General features: G+C 42.6%; 1 protein-coding gene across 13 annotated transcripts; it reads right to left on the minus strand.

The window, feature by feature from the left end:
- LOC112428340 (uncharacterized) lies at positions 1 to 25,624 on the minus strand. Of its 13 annotated transcripts, none has more exons than XM_071097450.1 (8): positions 25,092 to 25,280; positions 23,322 to 23,419; positions 20,587 to 20,657; positions 17,813 to 17,916; positions 2,280 to 2,493; positions 1,937 to 2,080; positions 1,534 to 1,671; positions 591 to 775 (listed from the first exon to the last, which is right to left on the minus strand). In XM_071097450.1, exons 5-8 carry the CDS (start codon positions 2,488 to 2,490, stop codon positions 765 to 767), a joined length of 504 nt encoding a protein of 167 aa, XP_070953551.1. In that variant the 5' UTR covers positions 2,491 to 2,493; positions 17,813 to 17,916; positions 20,587 to 20,657; positions 23,322 to 23,419; positions 25,092 to 25,280; the 3' UTR covers positions 591 to 764. The 13 variants fall into 13 exon arrangements, 11 of the variants coding, with proteins under 11 accessions (XP_070953551.1, XP_070953550.1, XP_070953549.1 ...); XM_071097449.1 differs by having other exon boundaries at positions 25,089 to 25,280; XM_071097448.1 differs by having other exon boundaries at positions 23,322 to 23,444; positions 25,089 to 25,280.
- Positions 25,625 to 27,471: the final 1,847 nt, after the last annotated feature.

Here is a 27,471-nt window from a genome sequence, read left to right on the forward strand (position 1 = left end):
GGAGAGTCCTCTTCAGTGAGTTCACTCTTCTGCTTGAATCAATTTTGTCTTTTCTGAGGAAATAGTATCCATGTGGCTTGGTTGAGATGTTAAAACTCTGAGAGCTCCACAGCACCAGTAATTGCAAAGGCAGAGGGCTCCTAGAAAACAGTAATTATATTGATGATTCATGATGGCAATCGCTAATTTTCAAATAGCTTAAGAGTTCAGGCACTAAAGTGTGAGTTACTCATGTAAATTCTTACCACCAATCTAAAGATGTTGTCCAAACTGGCTTCATGGGCATGTTAACTTCTTTTTTTTTTTTTTTTTTTTTTTTTTGAGACGGAGTCTCACGCTGTTGCCCAGGCTGGAGTGCAGTGGCGCGATCTCGGCTCACTGCAAGCTCCGCCTCCCGGGTTCCCGCCATTCTCCTGCCTCAGCCTCCTGAGTAGCTGGGACTACAGGCGCCCGCCACCGCGCCCGGCTAATTTTTTGTATTTTTAGTAGAGACGGGGTTTCACTGTGGTCTCGATCTCCTGACCTTGTGATCCGCCCGCCTCGGCCTCCCAAAGTGCTGGGATTACAGGCTTGAGCCACCGCGCCCGGCCTGGGCATGTTAACTTCTACAGTTGCAAATGGCCCTGCACCCAGAAGAGCCCCACACTTGGTTCAATGCTCTGCTATCACCATCTGGAGATTGTTAATAATTTTTGAACAAGAGACTCTGTATTTTCATTTTGCACTGGCCTCACGCATCATGCAGTTGGTCTGATAGAATGTCTTCAGACTTTTTCTGTAGTCAAGAAAAGGAAACAATTCTTTCCCATACTCTGGATTCTATCCCTTGTTCAAGGTATGTTTGGTGCACAGGGATTGCTTTCCAATCCCTCTTCTGGTGTTTAGGTGGTAAAAGTGAAGTGCAGGGAAAAAAATCAAGAAAGGATTTTTTTTTTTTTTTTTTTGCCTTTTTTTTTGGAGAAGGATATATTTTTAAAAATAGATCACTGAACAATAAGAAGTCATGTATGGCTGGACATGGTGGCTCACCCCTGTAATCCCAACACTCTGAGAGGCCAAGGTGGGCAGATCACCTGAGGTCAGGAGTTCAAGACCAGCCTGACCAATATGCTGAAACCTCGTCTCTACTAAAAATACAAAAAAAATTAGCCAGGCTTGTTGGTGCTGCCTGTAATTCTAGCTACTCAGGAGGCTGAGGCAGGAAAATCACTTGAACCCAGGAGGCAAAGTTTGCAGTAAGCTGAGACAGTGCCACTGCATCCCAGCTCCCAGCTTGGGCAACAGAGCAACACCCTGTCTCAAAACAAAACAAAACAAAACAAAACAACACAAACAAAGAAGTCATGAATGAGCATTCATGATCAGAAATCAAAGACAAAAAGGGGTAGGTTGCATGACTGGGTGTTGCTATAGCTTCCACATATTTGAGAACTTTACAGAAAAAGAAAAAAAAAAACAGAGAAAGTAGCTTTATCCACTTCCTGGGAGGTTAACTCTCCCTCTTCGGCCTCACAGAATCCAATGATCACTCACCAGATAGCAGAAATAGAGCATAGCTGAATGAATTTATGAAGTAAGGAAACTTAGAAGTGACTTTTGTTGGGTCAGGTCCCCAACTTACTTCCAAAATTTGTATATAGTGCATAAGTAAGGAGAAGAACACAAAAGTACCTGTCAACCCAAAAAAAGGAGGGAGAGATCAATCTGCTAATTAGCTTATCAATACTTAAAAGATTTAACTGTAGTATTATGATCAGAGAACCAAATTATTTCATCACCTCCCCTCATTCTTCTTCTCCCTCCTTTCAGACCATTTTTTCTCCTAGCTTTTCCTTTTCCCTTGTACCCTCCTGAAAATTTTTTAAGAGGCTAATTAAGCCTCTTCCACCCTCACCCCAAGGCTAAGACATTCGGAATTATTCCTGCCTCTGTTTACCTGTGACAATGCAGATGGATGCACAGAAAATATACCGTTTCTGGGTCTCAGGGAATAACTGAGGGAAGGTCAGCAACAAAAATTTCAAGCAGAATGAGAGGAGAAGGGCACTAATCATAGAAATTCCACCCAGTATGAAGTTGGCTAAAGACAGAGAGAGAGGGGTGTAAGTTCTTTTCAGGGCTATCTCTGGTTTTCGGAGTTCCCCAGTTCTAAAGGTCACATAGTGAAGTTTGGTGGATGTCAGCAGGAAGAAGTAGTTGTGAGGGAAATGAGGGGAAGGAGTAACGAGGCTAAGGTTAGTAATGACATTTAGCCCTCCCTTTTTTAATCCAGGACTTACTTGACTTGTGTTTGGGCATCCAACACATCATCTTACCACTGCAGTCCATGAAAAGTGCACTGACAAGAACATTGGGATCTCCAGGCAGTTCTATTTCTACCCAGGAAGAGATGAAGGAAGACCACCAAAGCAGAGTGGCAGCCAGGAAATTACAGATAAGGATCATGGCACTGTTCAGTTTCTTCATCCTACACCACTCATGAAGAAGCATCGCCTAAGAAGAAAGTTGGGGAAAAGGGAGGAGTTTCTTTAAATTCTCCACATTTACTTCTCACCCTTCAAAAACAATTCCTAATGATCCCTCATTTCTAAAACTCTCTTAAGTCTTCCATTCAAGCCCCAATATCCTCTCTACAGTTTAACTCCTTACTCATTTAACAAATACTTACTACATGCCCATAATGTGTCACGCCTTAAGTTCTGTTATATTGTCTTTTAACTGACCCTAGTAATTATCCCCACAATTCTAGACTCCAGATTAACAGCACCTCCCCCAAATAAGTTTATCAGGCCCTTCCCCAGCTTGAAACTCCCCTAACTCCTTTTGATTACCTCTAAATATAATCCTTGGGGTAATATCCAAGCCCTTCCTTATTCTAGCCTCAGTCTATCTTTCCAATTTTATTTGTCTACTTCCTTCCTATAATTCAACCTCTTTGCCAAAAAAGGTCATCACATTGCTTCCCAAATCCATATAGGCAAGATTTTCTGGAATGGGCTCCATTTTAAACCTTCTATTCCACTGCCCACTAAGTACCATCCAAATATCCTTCATTCATACAGTAAATGAACATGTTTTGAGCACCTACTATGTGTCCACAGTGCTTACATTGTTCTAAGTACCTGATGCTGGTTTGCAAAAGAAATATGGTTACCATTTAGACACATCCCCAGAGTGGCACAAACCTTTGCCAGAGCACATGTCCATCTACTAGCTCCTTCCTCTTCAGTCTCTCCAATGGCCAGTATAAATCTACCCTTCAAGGCCCAAGCTTGGACTAGAAGCTTACTCAACCACAGTGTCCAAACAGTTCACTTTGTGTGAACACATATGACCGTGATTGACTGCCCAATTTCACAGTCAATCATGTATCACTTCATATATTTATCTTTTCCTCTGTGAATGTTTTGACTTCCTAACTAAATCAGAGACAGTCCCCATTCTCGTAGTACTTGCATTCTTATGGATGTAGACAGTAAACAGACAAATAGAGAACAATGGAACAGGCTGGAGGTGGGACCAGAAAGTAGCCATAGTGTTAACTATTTAATATAAGATGGTCAGGAATGATCTTATAATGCCACATTTGAGCAGAGACCTAAGAAAGTAGGAGACTGAACTGAGCAGATATCTGGGAAAACCTCATCCAAAGACCTAGAGGCAGAAGCAAGCAGGAAGGCCTGCATTACAGCTGGAGTGGACTGAAGGAGCGTGCTAGAGTAAAGAAGCTGGCAGGAACCAGATTGTGTAGGACCCTGTAAGCAGTGCTAAGGAATATTTTATTTACTTATTTATTTATTTTATTTATCTATTTAATTTTTTTTTTTTAGACGGAGTCTCGCGGTGTTGCCCAGGCTGGAGTGCAGTGGCATGATCTGGGCTCACTGCAAGCTCCACCTCCCGGGTTCACGCCATTCTCCTGCCTCAGCCTCCTGAGTAGCTGGGACAACAAGCACCTGCCACCACGCCTGGCTAATTTTTTTTGTATTTTTAGTAGAGACAGGGTTTCACCGTGTTAGCCAGGATGGTCTCGATCTCCTGACCTTGTGATCTGCCTGCCTTGGCCTCCCAAAGTGCTGGGATTACAGGCATAAGCCACCACGCCCAGCCTGCGCTAAGGAATATTTTATTTTGAAAAGACTTTGGAGGGTTTGAGCAGAGGAATGACATTATCTAATTTACATTTTTATGGATTCACTCAGTTGCCATGTTAGGATTGGACTACGAACCTAGGATTAATTTAAGCAGGAAACTCAGTAAAATTTTACCATAATGCTGTAATATGAGACAATGGTGGTTTGGAACATGTTTTTTTTTTTTTTTTTTTCCACCTTGAGACAGAGTCTGGCTCTGTTGCCCAGGCTGGAGTACAGTGGCGTGATCTTGGCTCACTGCAACATCTGCCTCACGGGTTCGAGCAATTCTCCTGCCTCAGACTCCCAAGTAACTGGGATCACAGGAATGTGCCATTATGCCCAGCTAATTTTTATACTTAGTAGAGACGGGGTTTCACCCTGTTAGCCCAAGTGATCCTCCTGCCTCACCCTCCTACAGTGCTGGGATTACAGGTGTAAGCCACCGCACCTGGCCTGGAATATGTTTTTAACAGTGAAAGGCAAGAGGAGTCTCACCCTGTGGGTTTACTTTGCAGGGAGAGCTATTGGACTTAATGATGGATTAGACATGGGATATGAGAGACAAGAGTCAAGAATGGCCTCAAGGATTTTGGATCCAAATCTGTAAAGACTGAGTTGCTGTTTACTAATACGGGTAAGACCATAAGAGAGGCAAATAGAATGTACAAGAAGGGAGTTAGAGAAGTTTGATTTTACACATATTACATCTGACATGCTGATCAGATATCTAAAGATGTTAGTAACTATACAAAATAGCATGGTCATCAGGGAAGAGGTCCAGGCTACGAGTAAAAGGAGTAAAAATTTGGGAAATATCCATAATACATGAGAATTAAAACCATAAGAGTGAATGGGATCACCCAGGGCATAAGTGTAAACCAAGGAGAGAAGTGATTCTAGGACTTAACTCTAAGGCTTTCCATTATTTAGAGGTCCAGAGATGAAAAGTACCCAGCAAAGAGGACTAGGAAGGATTAGCCAGTGAAGCAGGAAGAGCTCAAATGAGAGTGGTGTACCTTGGTTTCTCTGATTTTCTTGAAGATACAAGAAAAGAATTTTTTTTTAAAGAGAGTGGTATAGCAGAAGCCAAGAGAAGAAAATATTTCAAGGAGAAAATGTCTAACTGTGTCAAAGGTTATCAATCGGGCAGGTTAAGATAAGACATGACCAGGTGTTGTGGCTCACACCTGTGATCCCAGCACTTTGAGAGGCCAAGGTGAGAGGATGGCTTGAGGTTAGGAGTTCGAAACCTGAGCAATATAAGACTCCATCTTTACATAATAAAAATAATAATAAAAAAAGGTGAGACGTGAAAATCTATCACTGGTTCAGCAAAGCGAAGGTCACTATGACCTTGATAAAATCTTTTTTAGAGGAGTGCTAGGGACAAAAAGCCTGACTGGAGAGGAAGGTTCAAGAAAGAATGGATGGAAGCCCAGGTGCAGTGGCTCATGCCTGTACTCCCCGCACTTTGGGAGTTTGAGGCAGGCAGATCACCTGAGGTCAAAAGTTCAAGACCAGCCTGGTCAACATGATGAAACCCTGTCTCCACTAATAATACAAAAAAAATTAGCTGGGCATGGTAGCGCATCCCTGTAATCCCAGCTACTCAGGAGGCTGAGGCAGGAGAATCTGGGAGGCGAAGGTTGCAGTGAGCGGAGATCATGCCATTGCACTCCAGCCTGGGCAACAGGAGCAAAATTCCATCTCAAAAAAGAAAAGAAAAGAAAAGCAGAATATATGCATATTTAAGTACATGGATGAGGTATTGAGAATGTGTGAAAAATGTCTTCTGATTGCTTCTATTTCCTCAAATAGAAAGCAAGTTTGGCTGGGCACAGTGGGTCATGCCTGTAATCCCAGCACTTTGGGAGGCTAAGGCAGGCAGATCACAAGGTCAGGAGTTCGAGACCAGCCTGACCAACATGGTGAAACCCCGTCTCTACTAAAAATACAAAAATTAGGCCGGGCGCGGTGGCTCAAGCCTGTAATCCCAGCACTGTGGGAGGCCGAGACAGGTGGATCACGAGGTCAGGAGATCGAGACCATCCTGGCTAACACGGTGAAACCCTGTCTCTACTAAAAATTACAAAAAACTAGCCGGACAAGGTGGCGGGCGCCTGTAATCCCAGCTACTCGGGAGGCTTAGGCAGGAGAATGGCGTAAACCAGGGAGGCAGAGCTTGCAGTGAGCTGAGATCCGGCCACTGAACTCCAGCCTGGGCGACAGAGTGAGACTCCGTCTCAAAAAAAAAGAAAGCAAAAAACAAAAATTAGCCGGGTGTGGTGGCGCATGCCTGTAACCCTAGCTACTCAGGAGGCTGAGGCAGAAGATTTGCTTGAACCCAGGAGGGAGGTTGCAGTGAGCCAAGATCGCGCAACTGCACTCCAGCCTGGGCGACAGAGCAAGACTCCATCTCAAAAAAAAAAAAAAAGGAAGAAAGAAAGCAAGGTCATAGCTGAGGTGAGCATAGGAGAGGAGGTATTGGAAGTTTGTGAAAAGATAAGTGAGAAAATGTTATCTACCAGAGTGGAGAAGTGAAGGGGCTAGGTCACTGTATGGGATTACAGTGAACACTAAGGACTCACTCAAGGTTAGTGGTCATGAAATTACAGTTGCATCAGTGTGGTGTTTTTCTCCAATTATGTTCACCTAGATAGGTATGACCAATGAATAAATAGACATGTGGATTTATTTATTTATTTTTTTGAGACGGAGTCTCACTTTGTCGCCAGGCTGGAGGACACTGGCACAATCTCAGCTCACTGCAACCTCGACTCCCTGGTTCAAGTGATTCTCCTGCCTCAGCCTCCCTAGTAGCTGGGATTATAGGCACATGCCAACATGCCCAGTTAATTTTTGTTGTATTTTTAGTAGAGACAAGGTTTCACCATGTTGGCCAAGATGGTCTCAATCTCCTGATCTTGTGATCCACCTGCCTCAGCCTCCCAAAGTGCTGGGATTACAGGCGTGACCACCGTGCCAGGCCTGAAATGTGGATTTTTACAAGGATTAGAATTTCTTTTTCTTTTTCTTTTTTTTTTTTGAGATGGAGTCTCGCTCTTTTGCTTAGGCTGGAGTGGTGCAATCTTGGCTCACTGCAACCTCTGCCTCCCAGGTTCAAGCCATTCTCCTGCCTCAGCCTCCCAAGTAGCTGGAATTACAGGTGTGCGCCACCATGCCTAGCTATTTTTTGGTATTTTTAGTAGAGATGGGGTTTCACCATGTTGGCCAGGCTGGTCTCAAACTCCTGACCTCAGGTGATCTGCCTGCCTCGGCCTCCCAAAGTGTTAGGATTACAGGCGTGAGCCACTGTGCCCAGTCAGGATTAGAATTTCATAAGACAAGTATGATGAAGCAAGTAGGATGACAATGTAAGCAAGAATGACTGTAGTCACAGACCATGGAATCTAGTTTGGGAAAGGAGGAAAGTGAAGACATGAGAAGGGTGGTGGACAAGACACAGGTGTAATAGACTGTAAACACGGTGGGGTCAAAGTGTTGGAGCTGAGGCCCTACAGGGAGTAAGCTGAGGGACAGGAGGTAAGAGGCAGAGCAAGATGCTTAAGGTTGAATTGCAGAGTGGGTCTGATAAAGTCTAAGGCAGTTTTTAAACCTGCAATTCTCAGAGCAGAAAAACATTAGTGGATTGAGAAATCAGCTTTGGAGATAAGAACCAATTTATTTTTGTTGTTTTTCTATTCTTTTAGGTGCTTTTGTTTTTGTTTTGAGACGGAGTCTCACTTTGTTGCACAGGCTGGAGTGCTATGGCGCAATCTCTGCTCACTGCAACCTCTGCCTCCTGGGTTGAAGTGATTCTCCTGCCTCAGGCTCCCGAGGAGCTGGGATTACAGATGCCTGACACCAGGCCCGGCTAATTTTTTGTATTTTTAGTAGAGACGGGTTTTCACCATGTGGGCCAGGCTGTTCTTGAACTCTTGACCTTGTGATTCACTCATCTCAGCCTCTCAAAGTGCTGGGGTTACAGGTGTGAGCCACCGCGCCTGGCCTATTTTAGGTTTTTAAAAAATATAGTCATGGCTGGGCGCGGTGGCTCACGCCTGTAATCTCAGCATTTGGGGAGGCCAAGGCGGGTATATCACCTGAGGTCAGGAGTTCAAGACCAGCCTGACCAACACAGTGAAACCCGGTCTCTACTGAAAATGCAAAATTAGCCGGGCATGGTGGTGCATGCCTGTAATTCCAGCTACTCAGGAGGCTGAGGCACGTGAATGGCTTGAACCTGGGAAGCGGAGGTTGTGGTGAGCCGAGATCACACCATCGCACTCCAGCCTGTGCAACAAGAGCAAAACTTGGTCTCAAAAAAAAAAAAAAAAGTAGTATCATGTGCCATATGATGACATTTCAATCAACAATGGACCACATTTATGACGGTGGTCCCATAAGATTATAATGAAGCTGATTATTCCTATTGCCTAACATTCATTATATACTTATTATTGTTAGAGTATACTCCTACTTATAAAAAGAGTTAGCTATAAAACAGTCTCAGACAGGTCCTTCAGAAGGTATACCAGAAGAAGAGATGACAGCTCCATGTGTGTTATTGCCCATGAAGATGTTTCAGTGGGATAAGATGTTGAGGTGGCACACAGTGATATTGATGACGCTGTGTAGGCCTAGGCTAATGTGTGTGTCTTAATCTTTATTTATTTTTTTTATTTGTTTGAGATTGTGTCTCACTCTGTCATCTAGGCTGGAGGGCAGTGGTGTGATCACAGTTCACCACAACCTCTGCCTCTAGGGCTCAAATGATCCTCCCGCTTCAGGCTCCTGAGTGACTGAGACCACAGGTGCACACCACCACGTCCAGGTAATTTTTTTGTATTTTTGGTACAGATGGGGTTTTATCATGTTGCCTAGTCTTGTCTCCAACTCCTGAGTTCAAGCAATCCATCTGTCTTGGCTTCTTAAAGTGCTGGGATTGCAGGCATGGGTCACCCCGCCCAGTGAATCTTAGTCTTTAACAAAAAAGTTTTGAAAAACAAAATATTTTAAAAATAGAAAAAAGCTTATTTTATTAGTCCATTTTCATACCGCTAGGAAGAAATGCCCAAGACTGGGTAATTTATAAAGAAAAAGAGGTTTGATGGACTCACAGTTACACATGGTTGGGGAGGCCTCACAATCGTCGCAGAAAGCAAAGGAAGAGCAAAGGCATATCTTACATGGCGGCAGGCAAGAGAGCATGTGCAGGGGAACTGCCCTTTTGTAAAACCATCAAATCTCCTGAGACTTATTCACTGTCATGAGAACAGCATGGGAAAAACTCACCCCCATGATTCAGTTACCTCACACCCGGTCCCTCCCATGACATGTGGGGGATTATGGGAGCTACAGTTCAAGATGAGATTTGGGTGGGGACACAGCCAAACCATATCACTTATAGAATAAGGATACACAGAATGAATATAGTTTTGTACAGCTATCCATTGTTTGTGTTTTAAGCTGTTATTCCAAAAAAAGTCAAAAAGTTTGTGTGTTTTTTTTTTTTTTGAGACAGAGTCTCACTAGGTCGCCCAGGCTGGAGTGCAGTGGTGCAATCTCGGCTCACTGCAAGCTCCGACTACCGGGTTCACGCCATTCTCCTGCCTCAGCCTCCCGAGTAGCTGGGACTACAGGTGCTTGCCACCACACCCGGCTAATTTTTTTTTTTTTTTGTATTTTTAGTAGAGACAGGGTTTCATGTGTTAGCCAGTATGGTCTCGATCTCCTGACCTCTTGATCTGCCTACCTCAGCCTCCCAAAGTGCTGGGATTACAAAAAAGTCAGAAAGTTTTAAAAAATTGCCAGGCTTGGTGGCTCATGCCTGTAATCCCAGCACTTTGGGAGGCCAACATAGGCGGATCACTTGATGTTAGGAGTTCGAGACCAGCCTGGCCAACATGGTGAAACCAAAAATACAAAAATTAACTGAGCATGGTGGTACATGCCTGTAATCCCAGCTACTCACGTGGTGGAGGCAGGACAATCACTTGAATCCAGGAGGCAGAGGTTGCAGTGAGCTGAGATCGTGCCACTGCACTCTAGCCTGGGCGACAGAGCAAGACTCCATCTCAAAAAAATAAATAAATTAAAATAAAATAAATAAATAATGAAAAAGTTTGTAAAGTAAAAGTTATAGTAAGCTAAAGTTAATTTACTATTGAAGAAAAACATTTTTTACAAATTTACTGTAGCCTAAGTATAGTGTTTATAAAGTCTACAGTAGTGTACAGTATTGTCCTAGGCTTTCACATTCATTCACCACTCACTGACTCACCCAGAGCAACTTCCAGTCCTGCAAGCTCCATTCATGGTAAGTGTCCTATACAAGTGTACTTTTTTGTTTGTTTGTTTGGAGATGGAGTCTTGCTCTATTGCCCAGGCTGGAGTGCAGTGGCATGATCTTGGCTCACTGCAACCTCCACCTCCCAGGTTCAAGTGATTCTCCTGCCTCAATCTCCCAAGTATCTGGGATTACAGGCACCCACCACCACAGTGGCTAATTTTTTTGTATTTTAGTAGAGACGGAGTTTCACCATGTTGGCCAGGCTGGTTTCAAACTCCTGACCTCAAGTGATCCACCTGCCTTGGCCTCAAAGTGTTAGTATTACAGGTGTGAGCCACTGCACCCGGCCAGGTGTACCATTTTTAAAAATCTTTTATATCGTATTTTTACTGTGCCTTTTCTATGTTTAGATATGTTTAGGTACACAAATACTTATCATTGTGTTACAATTGCCTATACCACTCAGCACAGTAACAGGCTGCACAGGTTTATAGCCTAGGAGCAATATGCTATAGCAAACAGCCTAGGTGTGTAGTAGGCTGTACCATCTAGGTTTGTATAAGTGCACTCTGTGAGTCTGCACAAGGATGAAATCACCTAACAACACATTGCTCAGAATGTATCCCTGTCATTAAACAATGCATGACTATTTAAATATGATTAAATGCATATTTAATACTAACTTTATACTTGTACTTATAAGTAGCAAGGGAAAGGAGTGGATTATGAAACCTTCAGTTATAAATTCGTATACAGTCAGGAGTCAAGATGTAAACTGTATTTATTACTGTGAGCTGAAGAAAAAGAAGTTGGAAAACATTGCTCTAAATGTTGGTCACATGAAGGGGTTGCAAAGACAGCGTGGAAAAGAAGATCACCAGATGAGAGAAGACTAGAGAATCTTATGATAGATTATTATGTGATTTTTGGCACACAATATGGAAGCTAGAAAAATTAGAACTGCATTTCTATTTCAAAATTCCTTTCATCCCTATCTACTTGTGTGAACACAATTTCTCATATCCATAAGAATGACAAACAGACATAGAGCTGATTTTGACCTCTGGTCTCATTCTAGCAGTGAGGAATATTCTGCCATGGAAACATGACTTAGAAAATATTAGTCCCAACGTGCCCAGTGGCTCACGCCTGTAATGCCAACACTTTGGGAGGCCGAGGCAGGCAGAGCGCTTGAGCCCAGGAGTTTACGACCAGTTTGGGCAACATAGTGAGATCCCCTGTCTACAAAATATTAAAAAAAAAACTTTAGCTGGGTGTGGTGGCATCTGCCTGTGGTCCCAGCTACTTGGGAGGCTGAGGCAGGAGAATTGCTTGAACCTGGGAGGCAGAGGTTGTAGTGAGCTAAGATTGTGCCACTGCATTCCATCCTGGGCAATAGAGTGAGATGGTCTCAAAAAAGAAGGAAAAAAGAAAAAGAGAGAGAGAGAAAGAGACGAAGGAAGGAAAGGAGGGAGAGAAGGAAGGAGGGAGATGTTTGGGGAGGGCAGATGGAAAAGAATAGAAAAGAAAGAGGCTAGGAGCGGTGGTTCATGGCTGTAATCCCAGCACTTTGGGAGGCAAAGGTGGGCGGATCACGAGGTCAGGAGATCGAGACCATCCTGGCCAACATGGTGAAACCCCATCTCTACTAAAAATACAAAAAAATTAGCAGGGAATGGTGGCACGCGCCTGTAGTCCCAGCTGCTCAGGAGGCTGAGGTAGGAGAATCGCTGGAATCTGGGAGGTAGAGGCTGCAGTGAGCCAAGATCGCGCCACTGCACTCCAGCCTGGGTGACAGAGTGAGACTGTCTCAAAAAAAGAAAAAGAGAGAGAGAGGAACGGAGGAATAAAAATCTGAGTTCAAGTAAAAAAGAGAAAGATGGCCGGGCTCAGTGTCTCATGCCTGTAATCCTTGTACTTTGGAAGGCCAAGGTGGGCAGATCACTTGAGGTCAGGAGTTCAAGACCAGCCTAGCCAACATGATGAAACCCTGTCTCTACTAAAAATACAAAAATTAACTGGGCATGGTGGTGTATGCCTGTAATCTCAGCTACTCAGGAAGCTGAAGCAGGAGAATCGCTTGAACCTGGGATGTGGAAGTTGCAATGAGCCGAGATCGTGCCACTGTGCTCCAGACTGGGCGACAGAGCGAGACTCTGTCTCAAAAAAAAAAAAAAGAGAAAAAGATGTAAAATATCTAATGTTAAAAAAAATTTTTTTAAAAAAAGCTTTAAAAAAATTTTTTTTTTTTTTTTGATGATAGGTTTAAATCACTAACATCATATCAAATTCAGGACACACAAGTTGCTGTGTCCTGAATTTCAGCCTAGCAATAATACTTGGAGATTTGTGTTCTGTGACCGAAGAAACCAGAAGGGTTTTTAAAGATGAGAGGCAGTAACTGGATTTATTTCTGGGGTGTCTGAAAGACTGCCTAGTTCAGGAGTAAAACCTAAACACTTTAGAAACCACTGGATATATCTAGAGGAGTGATGGAACACATTTTAAAATGTCATAATTCACAATATACTGGAAATCACATTCTTTACAACTGTTTAAACTTATGATGTGAAATTTTTAGATGTCAACTTAAAAATGTAGAAGTGGATACAAAATTTTTCAACAGGATATGCTTTCAAAGTTTGAAGACCACTGCTCTAAAGTAGTTCTTACATGTGATGGGCTTCAAGGAGTCAGTCTTGCTAGCTGTGTGACACTGGCAAGTGACATAAATTCAGCTGTCTCCTTATCTGTAAAATGGGGATAGTAACAATACCCTATCTCAGTAGCTGTCCAACTTTAGTATTCATCAAAATAGCATGGAGGGCTTTTTAAACAGACTGCTAGGTCCTCACCCCTAGAGTTTCTGATTCAGTATGTCTAGGGCCGGGCCCTAAAATTTATATTTCTAACAAGTTTCCAGGTGATGCTCATGCTGCTGGTCCAGGGACCACACTCTGAGAACCTATGGCCTATCTCATAAGGTCATTGAGAAAATTTAAAACATTAGTAGATAAAATGCTTAAACTGTACTGGGACATAGCAGGTGCTGATATTTATTAGCCAATATCATCAATTAGGACTGGATTCACTGTAACAGAAAATTCTACTCCAGTGGATTAAACAGGAAAGAGTACTATCTCATTTAATAAGAGGTCCCAAGATAAATCATCCAGTGGTGGTACTACTGTCAAGAACGTCCCCAGTTCCTTCTGTCTTCTTGCTCAGTTGCCTTTGTTCCATGGCTTTTATCATCACAAATGTATGATAGCTGCTGTTCCTCCAGGAATTCTGTCTGCATTCCTGAGAGGCAGAAAGAAGGGCAAAAATGCACAGGGCAAAGAATTGATGGAGTGTTCCAGCCAAGCTGCTCCCTTTTAAAAAATGTTTCCCGAAGCCCCCACAGTGACACTGACTTGAATCACAATGATCAGATCCAGGTCACATGCTACCCCAACTACAAAGAAATCAGAGAAAGAAAGAATTTTTAGTTCTCCAGCCACTATGGTGGAGGAAATCAAAGGAGAATGCAGTTTGAGACAGACAATATATTTCACTTGCCTGAAGGGTACCCATGAACACCAAGAAACTCATGCAAAATATCAAGTGTATGTATATTTTTCTGAAGAGTCAGTCCACAGCTTTCATGAGATTCTTAGAGTCCAAAAACAAGGGCTTTCAAGCCGTAGTTTCTTGACTTGAAGGCCTAAGTATTTTCACAAAAAGGATGTCCATTCCTCTTCATCCCCTCTGTCTGCCATCACATTAAATCATAAAACCTGAGGGCATGGATCTCTCTTAATTGCTGTATCCTTTCCTTTTTTCTAAAAAAAGTTTCTGAAATCATTGTAAATGCTGCTTATACTATTACATATTTGTCTATAATTTGTCCTTAAGTATATTCTTTGGTGTGTGTATGTTCTTAATGTGATTTCCCAAATAGATAATATACTTTTTTTTGTGTGTGTGTGTGAGACAGACTCTTGCTCTGTCAACCCAGGCTGGAATGCAGTTGCACCATAATGGATCGCTGCAGCCTCAAACTCCTAGGCTCGAGCCAATCTCCCACCTCAGTAACCTGAGTAGCTGGGACGACAGGCATGTGCCACTATGCATAGCTAAGTTCAATTTTTTTGTAGAGATGAGGTTTCACTATGTTGACCAGGCTGGTCTTGAACTCCTGGGCTCAAGCGATCCTCCCACCTTGGACTTCCAAAGCATGTCCTTGTATATTTTCTTCCTTTGTTGTTTGCATAAAGTTGGGAAGCAAGGAGCATTAACATCCGAAATAAGTTACTGTGTCCTGAATTTCAGCCTGGTAATAATACTTGGAGATTTGTGTTCTCTGACTGAAGAAAGCAGAAGGGTTTTTAAAGATGAGAGGCAGTAACCGGATTTATTTCTGGGGTGTCTGAAAGACTGCCTAATTCAGGAGTAAAACCTAAACACTGAAGGATTTGCATTCTTCAACATATGACTTTCACATAATGGGAAGACTTATCAACAAAAATCTTTACTGGGATCATCTGGAATCTCACCCTGAAAACACTGAGATCAAAAGTACTAATTGTGAAGTATCAGCTGAACAGTGTATAAAACAGGTTGGAAATAAGTTCTAAAATTATTAAAATGGTAGAATTGAGAAAGTTTAAATATATTTAAGAATAGCACATAGGTTTATATCCTGGGTAAAATGCATTTAGAAAGTTAACATTTGCTATTCCTGACAGTAATGGGTCTGAGTTTGGTAGAAAGAGCCTTCCCATTTACAAACCAGCCAAGAGAATGTTCCACTGTGCAGAGAAGAAGCGATTTACAAGAAATGGGGAATACTTTTTAAAAGAACAAGCTAGGCTGGGCGCAGTGGCTTAAGCCTGTAATCCCAGCACTTTGGGAGGCTGAGGCGGGAGGATCGCTTGAGCCCAGGAGTTCAAGACCAGCCTGGGCAACATGGTAAAACTCCATCTCTACTAAAAATACAAAAAAAGGAAAAAAAAAAAGGAGCAGGGTGTGGTAGTGCACATCTGTAATCCCAGCTCCTTGGGAGGCTGAGGTACAAGAATCACTTGAACCCAGGAAGTAGAGGTTGCAGTAAGCCAAGATCGTGCTACTGCACTCCAGCCTGTGGGACAGACCGAGACACTGTCTCAAAGAAACAACAACAAAAAAATAAAATAACAAGCTAAAAACCTTATGAAAGTCAGTATTTCAATAAAATTAATTTTTGTTTTGTCCCAACAATGTTATATTTAACGTAATTTTGTACCACTTTTCACAGTGAATCATTTTTATTTTTTTTTATATCTAACTCAAGCCCCAATTTTTTTTGCAGTTCAGATAACCTGACTTTCAATCAGTAGATGTATTAGCTCCCTTATGTTGGCCTTAACCTATTTATGGGTTAAGAAAATTTGGAAAAGGTAAATGGTCATTTCCAAGTTAGGCTCTCTGATGAGAAGAATTCCTGAAATTTGAAAATACACTGATCCAGTTCAGAGTCTCAGCTTTTGGTGTCTCTGCTCTTTAAACATCAAAAAAGAGAAGAGTGACAAATTGATTTTGGGCGGCCATAAAACCATGTTAAATGTTAATATGAATGGTTTCCTTAAATATGGAGTTCCCTGGTGTCAAATGGGATGTTAGAAACTGGTTAGAAATTAGTCATATTTGCAAGCTCCCTTATTAGCAGATATCATGGGTTGAACTGTGTTCCACCAAAATTCATATGTTGCAGTCCTAAAACTTGGCACCTCAGAATGTGACCCTTATTTGGAGACAGTGCCTTTAGAGAGTTACTGCGAGGCCAGCTGAAAGTAGGTCATTAGGATGTGATCGAACCCATCCTAATATGGCCAGTGTCCTTTTAAAAAGGGAAAATTTGGATACAGACATACACAGAGAGAAGACAATGTGAAGGGACATAGGAAAGAATGGCTATCTACAAGCCAAGGAGAGAGGCTGGAACAGATCTTTCCCTCATTGCCTTCAGAAGGAATCAACTCTACTGAAACCTTGATTTTGGATTTCTAGCCTCCAGAACTGTGAGACAAATTTTTGTTGTTTAAGTCACTCGGTTATGATATTTTGTTATGGCAGCATTAACAAACTAGTACAGCAGGGATTCTCTGATGTCGTACAAGTTTTCTTTCACTCCTCCCATTCAAACACCGCTCTCTTCCTTCCCCATGGAAGGACACTGATGTACAGGAAAGGCTGAGCTTTAGCTGAAAAATTTCCCACTCTTAATGCTTATAAACTCTTTCCTAAATATGTGGCATCTTTGATGTCAGAATCTCCCAAGTTTTAGCTTAACATAGAATGTGAGCCAAAGTGTTGCATGCAACTTTCATTCTGTCATTGCTTAAAAGGAAGCTGCCGGGTCACAATATTTTCTTTCCCCTTCCTGCAGGCTGTGATTCTCTTTCACCCACGTGAACAAGGCAATCCCCAGGAGGTCCAAAAGCAGCAAGAAGAACACAGACCCCTGGAGAACTTTGTGAAGAAAGGCTTCTAGAAGTCTCTGGTTTGCCCTTCAACAGCACATTTATATGACATAGAAAATTTTTTATCTTGCTTAAATCGTTGTTACTTGGTCTTTATGGTACTAATCAAATAAACATCCTAACTGAAAGAAAATAGAATAGAATTAAGGACTGATAACTAAAGAGGGACCAAAGTTTACACACACCTACCTAGATTATTCCGAGAGTCTCTTGACTGATTTTACTGTTTTTGGTCTTGTCCCTGTTCAATGCATTCTCCACATTATAACTATAATCTAAGACATAATCTGGTTATGCTACCTGCTTGTTAAGAAACCACTGCCTAGAGTTGATTTGTATTGTCTTATACAGTAGCCACTAAAATTCAATAAAAATTCAGTAGTACTAGCCACATTTCAAGTGTTTTTGTTGTTGTTTTTTGTTTGCTTGCTTGTTTTTTGTTTTTTTTTTTTGAGGCAGGGTCTCTCTCTGTCACCCAGACTGGAGTGCAGTGGTGCAAATATAGCTCACTGATGCCTCGACTTCCCAGGCTCAAGTGATCCTCCCACCTTAGCCTCCCAAGTAGCTGGGACTATAGGGGCATACCACCATGCCTGACAAGTTTTTGTATTTTTTGTGAAGACAGGGTTTCATCATTTTGCCCAAGCTGGTCTCAAACTCCTAAGCTCAAGGGATATGCCCACCTCAGCCTCCAAAAGTGCTGGAATTACAGGCATGAGCCACCGTGCCCAGCCTCGAGTTTAATAGTCACATGTAGCTAGCGATTACTGTGTTGGACAACACAGATACAGGATAAAGTTCTATTGGTTGGACAGTATTGGGCTAGGAGATGCATGTCCAAGTCCCCCACACGTCCTGTAAAACTTTCTCTCCAGACTTACCTGCTGTCACCATACACTTAGTCAAGGCCACCATGCTATTTCTTAGCCTTGCACTTGTTCGTAATGCTGCTGCCAAGGAATTCTCTCTCCTCCACCTTGTCCACCTAGAAAACGATTTTTTTTTAAGTATTACCTTATTTACACACACACCCAAAAAACCCCAGAAGCATTGAGTAGTTCAAGAATTAAATTTGAATACATCTTCCCTTTTATCTACTATCCCTACAAAGATTAGCAGATCCAGAGAAGGGTCTTCATTTTAAAAATAAAAGATTTATAACTTAACAAAAAAACATAATCCAATTAAAAACTAGACAAAAAACTTGAATAGGCATTTCTCCGAAGATATGCAAATGCAAAGAGATGCACAACATCACTAATTACTAGGGAAATGTAAATAAAAACCACAAAGAGATACCACTTCACACTCACTAGGCCACCTACCTTAAAAAAAAAAAAAAAAAAAAAACAAGCAGAAAATAATGAATGTTGGCAAGGATGAAGAGAAATTGGAATCCTTGCACACTGTTGGTGAGAATGTAAAATAATATAGCTGCTATGGAAAACAGTATGGCAATTCTTCAAAAAATGAAAAATAGAATTACCATATAACCCAGTAATTCCTTTTTTGGGTATACTCTAAAGAATTAAAGGCAGGATCTCAAAGAGATATTTATAAACCCCATGTCCGTAGCAGCATTATTCACAATAGCCAGAAGGTGAAAGCAAACCAAGTGACTATTGACAGATGAATGGATAAAAAAAATGTGGTATATACATATTGTGAAATATTGTTCAACTCTAAAAAGTAAGGGAACTGACATGCTACAACATGAATGAAACTTGACAGCATTATGCTAAGTGAAACAAGCCTGTCACAAAAAGACGAATACTGTATGATTCCATTTATCTGAGGTACCTAGAGTAGTCAAATTCATAGAGACAAAAAGCAGAATGGTGATGTCCAGGGGCTGAAGGGAGAGGGGAATGGGGAGTTATTGCTTAATAGGTACAGTTTCCATTTTATAAGATGAAAAGAGTTTTGCAGATAGATGGTAGCGATGGTTGCACAACAATGTGAATGTACCTAATACCACTGAACTGAACACTTAAAAACAATTAAGATAGGGCCGGGTGCGGTGGCTCATGCCTGTAATCCCAGCACTTTGGGAGGCCGAGGTGGGTGGATCATGAGATCAAGAGATCAAGACCATCCTGGCTAACATGGTGAAACCCCGTCTCGACTAAAAATACAAAAAATTAGCCAGACGTGGTGGCGGGCGCCTGTAGTCCCAGTTACTCAGGAGGCTGAGGCAGAAGAATGGCGTGAACCCAGGAGGCAGAGCTTGTAGTGAGCCGAGGTGGTGCCACTGCACTCCAGCCTGGGCGACAGAGCAAGACTCCCTCTCAAAAAAGAAAAAAAGATAGGGCTAGGCGCGGTGGCTCACACCTGTAATCCCAACACCCCAACACTTTGGGAGGCCGAGGGGGGCGGATCCCAAGGTCAAGAGATTGAGACCATCCTGGCCAACATGGTGAAAGCCTGTCTCTACTAAAAATACAAAAAAAATTAGCTGGGCATGCCTGTAATCCCAGCTACTCCTGCCGAGGCAGGAGAATCGATTGAACCCAGGAGGCAGAGGTTGCAGTGAGCCTAGATTGTGCCACTGTACTCCAGTCTGGCAACACAGCAAGACTCCATCTCAAAAACACAAACAAACAAACAAACAAAAACCATTAAGATGCTAAATTTTATGTGTATTTTATTACAATTGTTTAAAAAATATCCATATTTAAATCTCATTCCTAAAAAGGTAAGTTTTGAGCAAGCCCTGATTCTACCCAGTTCACAACCATCTCTTCAAACATCCCACATTCTCTTTTTTTTTTTTTTTTTTTAAGAGACAGAGTCTTGCTCTGTCACTCCGGCTGGAGCATAGTGGCACAATCGTAGCTCACTGTAACCTCAAACTCCTGGGCTCAAGCAACCTTCCACCTCAGCCTCTGGAGTAGCTAGGACTATGGAGGTGCAGGCCATCACACTCCACTAATTTTTTTTATTTTTTGTAGTTGGGGGAAAGAGGGATGGGCTAGGTATTCTTGCTTTGTTGCCCTGGCTGGTCTTCAACTCCTGGCTTCAAGTGATCCTCCCACCTCAACCTCCCCCGAAGTGCTGGAATTACAGGCATAAGCCACCAAGCCTGACCTATCCCATATTCTTAAAACATACCCCATGATCCTGCTTTTCCAAAGAGAAGAGCACACATGCACAAAAATGCATACAAGGAATGTATGACCAGACTGGACAACATGGCAAAACTCCATCCCTACTAAAAATACAAAAATTAGCTGAGTGTGGTGGCATGCGCCTATAGTCCCAGCTACTCACCAGGCTGAGGCAGGAGAATCACTTAAACCCAGGAGGCAGAGGTTGTAGTGAGCAACACTGCACTCCAGCCTCGGTGACAGAGCAAGACTTTGTCTCAAACAAACAAACAAACAAACAAACAAACAAAAGCGTGAGAAGATTCATAAAAAGATGGTTACGCTTGTTTAAATAAGGTTGGAGAGGAATGGAAAGAAGGGTAAGTGTAAAGTGGCAGTTAAGAGAAAAATCTGCTGGGCAAGAAACATCTCATTCATTTATAGAAGGGTCTTGCAATTCCTGAGTGGATGCATGTGACTAGTGGTGTGCTAGGCAGGCTCTAGCCCAAGTGAAGGAGATTGGGGCAGCTGCCATGAAGCACGCAGATCTTCGAAAGGTAGGACATTACCTAGGACTCAACTCTGACATTTGCTGCAGCATCACCTGGTCTCCTGATCTCCCTTTCTGAGCAAAGCAGGTCTATAAAAAGAGAAAGAAGTTGTCAGGAATAACCTAGTGCTAGGTCTGCTCACCCAGGCCAACTCCCATAAAAGTCCTTTCTGCACAATTCAGCTGCAAATAAACCTTCTCTCAATATATTAGCACCATCCAAATCCACCACCCAATACAAAGTAAATGCAAAATGCTCAACAAGGTGGCAGGACCAATATAAATTTAAACATGAATGGAAGAGCAGATATGTTTACAATATGTTAGCTCATCATACAATACAATTTTTTTTTTTTTTTCTGAGACAAGGCCTTGCTCTGTCACCCAGTCTAGGCTCTGTTGCAGTCACAGCTCACTGCAGCCTCAACCTCCTGGGCTCTAGCAATCCTCCCACTTCAGCCTCCTGTGTAGCTGAGACTGCAGGCACACACCACCATGCCCAGCTAATTTTTAAATTCTTTTGTAGAGACAGGGTTTCGCCCCATTGCCCAGGCTGGTATCAAATTCCTGAGCTCAAGTAATCCACCTGCCTTGGCCTTCCAGCATTCGGATTACAAGTGTAAGCCATGGCGCCCAGCTAAAATGTGATTGTTAATCTATGTTCGTCTGTCCTAAAGAAATGTGACACTTTAGGAAAAAACAGACATTAGCTATTTAATAAAACAAAATTTTTCTGTGTAATAGTGTTATATACAGGGAATGAAGGAAAAATATGTTGCTTCAGTTACATGTTTAACTGTATATATATATAATTATGTGTGTATATATTTATATATAAAGCTATATATAGTTAACTGTACATATATACATATATAATTGTATATATGGGTATATATATATGAGATACATACACACAGTTATTCATAGCATTGTTTGTAATGGTGAAAGATTAGAAACAACCTAATGTCTATCACCAGGAAATGAGTAAAGCCCAAGTGTTCATCACCAGGAAATGGCTTAAATATATTATGGTATATCCATATACAAATGAAGACACCGTCTATTAATATAGAAATCTCTTAAGATATAGTGTTAAGTGAAAAAAAGATGGAAAGTATGCCACCTAACAAATAAGTAAGAGTGAAAATAGCCGGGCGTGGTGGCTCACACCTGTAATCCCAGCACTTTGGGAGGCCAAGGTGGGCAGATCACCTGAGGTCAGGAGTTCAAAACCAGCCTGGCCAACATGGCGAAACCCAGTCTCTACTAAAAATAAAAAATTAGCCAGGCCCAGTGGCACACGCCTGTAATCCCAGCTACTCAGGAGGCTGAGGCAGGAGAATTGTTTGATCTCTGGAGATAGAGGTTGCAGTGAGCCGAGATCACACAACTGCACTCCAGACTGAGTGACAAAGCCAGACTCCCTCTCAAAAAAAAAAAAAAAAAAAAAAAAAAAAAAAATTATTCTATCATTCTTTTTTTTGCAGCAGATTCCCGGAAGTCAGCTTTCTTCTCCTTTCACTAGCTTTTCTCTTCTCCTTCCCTCTACCATGAGCACATACATACAAGATTACTTTCAATGTCACTAAAAATATTCTTTTAAAAGCCTACTTTGAAAGAGGTTTCTTTTTTTCTTTTTTCTTTTTTTTTCTCTGAGACAGGGTCTCTGTCACCCAGGCTGGAGTGCAGTGGAGGGTACGGGCCACCATGCCTGGCTAATTTTTGTTTTTAGTAGAGATGGGGTTTCACCATGTTAACCAGGATGGTCTTGAACTCCTGACGATCTACCCTCCTTGGCCTCCCAAAGTGCTGGGATTACAAGCATGAGCCACCACCTGAAAGAGGTTTCTTTTAAGAGTCTGTTTTTACCAGCCAATGACAACTTCCTTCCTGTCATGAACTCTACCCCTTCCTGGCTAGATTCCGATCATCCTGGTGTATTTGTCACATACCAAAATACAAATTTCTGGTCAACAGTATAGGGCTCTTGATAGCTTCCAAAACGAGGCATATTTCCTGCCTAGAATGTTCCTTCCCCAGAATCCTCATGATTCACTCCTCATTCCTTAGTCTTTGCTTAAATAATGGTAAAGCCTTCCACATTCATCCTATTTAAAACTAACACCCATCCCTCACTCTACCCTACACTATATTGCCCTTCTGTGATTTCTTTTTCTCCACAATACCACCACCTGAGAAACTGTATTTTCCTCTGGAATAAACTCCACAAAGATGGAGATGTTTGTCTTAAATGAATAAAGCCATGTCTATTCAAAACCAATTAGTCAAAATTAGTATCATATTCTTAGTTACTATTTTTTCATAAACTGTCAATTTGGTGCAATCTGGTTCTCATATCCCATTCCCCTTTTCGAGACATTTCTTTAATCAACATACTACGGAAGCTTTCCTTTTCTTTGTAATAATTTAAAAAACCCAGGTCTTTGTGATTGCAATGCTTGCTAGAGGCATCATGCAGGAAATGGCAGAAAATGGGTCCTCTTATATGGTGAATCAATAATTCATGGAATTGTTGTGTGGGGTCACAGATCTTGTAATCTGAAGTGTCCCACTGACTTAAAAGTAAAAAACACGTGGCTGGGTGCAGTGGCTCATGCCTGTAATCCCAGCACTTTGGGAGGCTGAGGTGGGTGGATCACCTGAGGTCAGGAGTTTGAGACCAGCCTGGCCAACATGGTGAAACCCCGTCTCTACTTAAAATACAAAAAATTAGCTGGGCATAGTGGTACACACCTGTAATCCCAGCTACTAGGGAGGCTGAGGCTGGATAATTGCTGGAACCCGGGAGGTAGAGGTTGCAGTGAACCGAGATCACGTCGTTGTACTCCAGACTGGGGGACAAGAGTAAGACTTTGTCTCAAAAAAAAAAAAAAAAAAAAGTGAAAAACAGGCTTTGATGTTATACAGACATGAATGCAAATCCTTGGTTCTGCCACTTACTAGTTGTGGGATACTGGACTTATTACCAGGTTAAACCCTCTGAGCCTCAGCTTTACTGTGGTAAAATGGATATAACAATATCCAATCTCTCTAACAGAGTTGTGAGGATTAAATAACAAAATCTGTAAACCATTTAATAGTACTGGGCATATAACTCCTCAATAAATGTTATTACAATCACTGTGACAGAACAAAGATCACTGGAGGGATATTTCCAAATCATTAGAGGTTTTAAGATCATCACAACTGTAATCCCAGCATATGGGAGGCTGAGGTGGGCGGATCACTTGAGGTCAGGAGTTCAAGATCAGCCTGGCCAACATGGTGAAACCTCGGTTCTACTAAGTAGCTGGGTGTGGAGGCACAAACCTGTAATCCCAACTACTTGGGAGGCCAAGGCAGGGAAATCTCTTGAACCGGGGAAGCAGAGGATGCAGTGAGCCGAGTTGGCACCACTGCACTCCAGCCTGAGTGACAGAGCTAGATACCATCTCAAAAAAAGAGCAGCACTGAACTTTGTAACATTAACTCCTGACAGAAAAGACACAGACATTGGAATTCTATGAGCCCCCAGCAGTGTCAGAAAATCCTTTTATATGGATTTTGTTTTTTGTTGAAGAAAAAACTTCTTAAACAGAGAAATAGTGCTGGATTTCTTTCTTTTTTATGTATGTATGTATGTATGTATGTATGTATGTATGTATTTATTTATTTATTTTGAGATGGAGTCTGCTCTGTCGCCCAGGCTGGATTGCAGTGGCGCCATCTCGGCTCACTGCAAGCTCCGCCTCCCGGGTTCACGCCATTCTCCTGCCTCAGCCTCCGGAGTAGCTGGTACTACAGGGGCCCACCACCACGCCCGGCTAATTTTTTGTATTTTTAGTAGAGAGGGGGTTTCACCGTGTTAGGCAGGATGGTCTAGATCTTCTGATCTCGTGATCCGCCCGCCTCGGCCTCCCAAAGTGCTGGGATTACAGGCGTGAGCCACCGTGCCGGGCCAGTGCTGGATTTCTTATATTAGATAAGGATAAAATGAGAACTACCTTACTCTACTCGTTCCTTGTATTATTCAAGATTCAGTACTCTGCTGGTAAGTTTCAGTCAGCGAATCCAGCATACATGAATTAAGTGCTACTTAAGGTACAATGCCTCCAACAGGCACGGTGTCAGAATAATGGTTTCTGTCCATCAGAACAAAGGGTGAGATGCGCCTCTTAGATTTGACTGTAGCCCAATGGTCATCATCCCTGGCTGCACATTAACATTATCCAGGAAATTTTAAAGCTCTATAGGTGATTCTAAGGAAGAGGAGGACTGAGAGGCCGACTGTTGAGATGCACTGCTACTGTCCGATGAGCACACACTCATCTATAACCTTATACATTTCCTATTCACCTGAAGCCCAGAATCATCAGTGTATTCAACACAGTCCCGCCATTTCTGTTTTCCAGGTGACTGTCTTCCACAAGATAGTGTTATCCAGAGCAGGTAAACTCCCTAGCACCTGTCGCTCAAGAACTTAAATCCCTCCCTGTACCCAACCCATCAACAGTGACTTACTACCATCCACAAGCCAGGCTGCTTCCCGATGCACCTTTTCTGCTGGGGAGTGCCCAGACAAAAGGCATCTGCTCCTGGACCAGAGGAGTCCCTGCAGAGTCATCGACTTCCTCCTTTCCAAAAGCCCCGTAGGTTGCATTGGAGTCCGGAGGCGAAGCGCCGACACATGGGTGCCTTCATCTGCCCGTCACCTCCCGATTTTTGCAATGTGTTTCTTCTGAACAAGATTGTGTGCCCTGGAAGCCAACTCAAGTCCCAGACCTAGGTTTCTCGACATTTCTCCAAGTCCTACCTGGGTCAGGTTGTAGGCTCCGGGGCCCGGCCCCTTTCGATCCGCATCAAAGAACCTGGCGATCCCGTTTGGGCACAAAAGCTCAGGGCGTTGGTCCCCGCGATCGCGAAAGCCCACTTCCAGAAAAACTTGACCACTAACGGTAAGCTTCATGGGCAGCAAAAAGGGGAAGAAGGGTTTGCATCCCCTGGCGTCATTTCCGGGTCCGCTCTAGAAACCTCGGAAGTTTCCGCGTCTCTGTGGTTTATTCCGACTGTTAATGATCCATGTGTCTTTGACTCTCCTCAGCTTCCCTTCTAAACAGGGGGAGAAGAAAGGTCCAGGTTTCCCAGAGAAATTGTGCGGAAAAAGTTTCAAAGTATATATACAAAGGTATACAGAATAGTACAGTGCATGTGGTAGAACAGTGCTAATCATAGAGAAACAGAGTACCAACCTCTGTACTCCCTGTCACATGAGATGTATTTCTGTCCTAAGCCAATTGGATTATTCTTCCTTTTTCCCATTTTTATTTTTTATTTTGCAGCTGAATAATGCATTCTAACTTAACATTCTTTTTTTTTTTTTTTTTTTGAGACGGAGTCTCACTCTGTCCCCCTTGCTGGAGTGCAGTGGCCGGATCTCAGCTCACTGCAAGCTCCGCCTCCCGGGTTCAGGCCATTCTCCTGCCTCAGCCTCCCGAGTAGCTGGGACTACAGGCGCCCGCCACCTCGCCCGGCTAGTTTTTTTGTATTTTTTAGTAGAGACGGGGTTTCACTGTGTTAGCCAGGATGGTCTCGATCTCCTGACCTCGTGATCCACCCGTCTCGGCCTCCCAAAGTGCTGGGATTACAGGCTTGAGCCACCGCGCCCGGCCTAACATAACATTCTTAACTACAGCTCCTCACTTATTTCCATGTTGAAGGAATATTAATCCTCCTTTACCATGCATGCAGATATGTCAAGCCACATTTCTTCCAGAATGATTAACAGTCTTACCACTTACCAAGTTCTCAAATCTATTCTGCATGATCCCCTCCTCTCTAATAAATCTCCTTCTCTGAGTCCTTTAGCTTCCTGCTCCCGTATGGATTAGTTGCATTCTAGGTTTCTTGAATAGCTGTCATCCTGTGGTTTTTCATTTTTGAGCTCCTAGATTGGATCCATCATTTCCTGAGTTCCATGTCTTTCTCTTTCTTCCTCCCTATTCTCCCTGTAGTATATATATTCAGTTTGCTTCTTAAAATGTAGGTCAGCTTTTTGAGTCGTCATAGGTTTATAAATGTCTTTATTCCAACTTCACATTTGATGTTATGCATAGCTATGGAATTCTGTGTTAAAACATTTTTCCTCCAGATTTTGAGACATTATTTTGTTTTCTCCTAACATTCATTCAAGGTTGCTGATGAGACGTCTGATGCAGAAAGAGTATCTTTCTCTTGTAGACTAATAACTTGCCCACCACCACTACCTCTGAAAGCTGTTATAATCTGATGTAGTTTGCTATCAGTCTTATGCCACCGTGAGCAGGTCTATAAAAGTCTACTCTTGAAGGCTGAGGAAAGTGAGAGGCCAAAGAAAGAGGCTGACAATTCAGTTTGTCAGAAAGAAACATTTAATAACAGAAGCCATGTCTTGAGTGGCAGCTAGACAAGATGATGGATCCCCACATTGTCACGGGCCAAACCCAGGGCTTATGAACCACATGGGGATTTGCCTAAGGGCAGGATTTTTGTTTTGTTTTGTTTTGTTTTTTTTGAGACAGGATCTCCTTCTGTCACCCAGGCTGGAGTGGCCAGATCTTGGCTCACTGCAACCTCTGCCCTCCCAGGTCAAGCGATTGTCATTCCTCAGCCTCTGGAGTAGCTGAGACTACAGGCGCGCCCCACCATGCCAAAACCAATTTTTGTGTTTTGGGTAGAGATGGGGGTTTCACCGTGTTGGCCAGGCAGGTCTCAAACTCCGGACCTCAACTGATCCGCCCACCTCAGCCTCCCAAAGGGTTGAGATTACAGGTGTGACATACCTCGTCCAGCCTAAGGGCAGGATTTACGTATAGTAAGTATGTGATTACAGTAACATCAAGGTTTTCACCTAATTGCAGGATTTATT

Source organism: Macaca nemestrina, chromosome 5 (assembly GCF_043159975.1).
Source record: "Macaca nemestrina isolate mMacNem1 chromosome 5, mMacNem.hap1, whole genome shotgun sequence".
In the NCBI taxonomy this organism is placed as follows: Eukaryota; Metazoa; Chordata; class Mammalia; order Primates; family Cercopithecidae; genus Macaca; species Macaca nemestrina.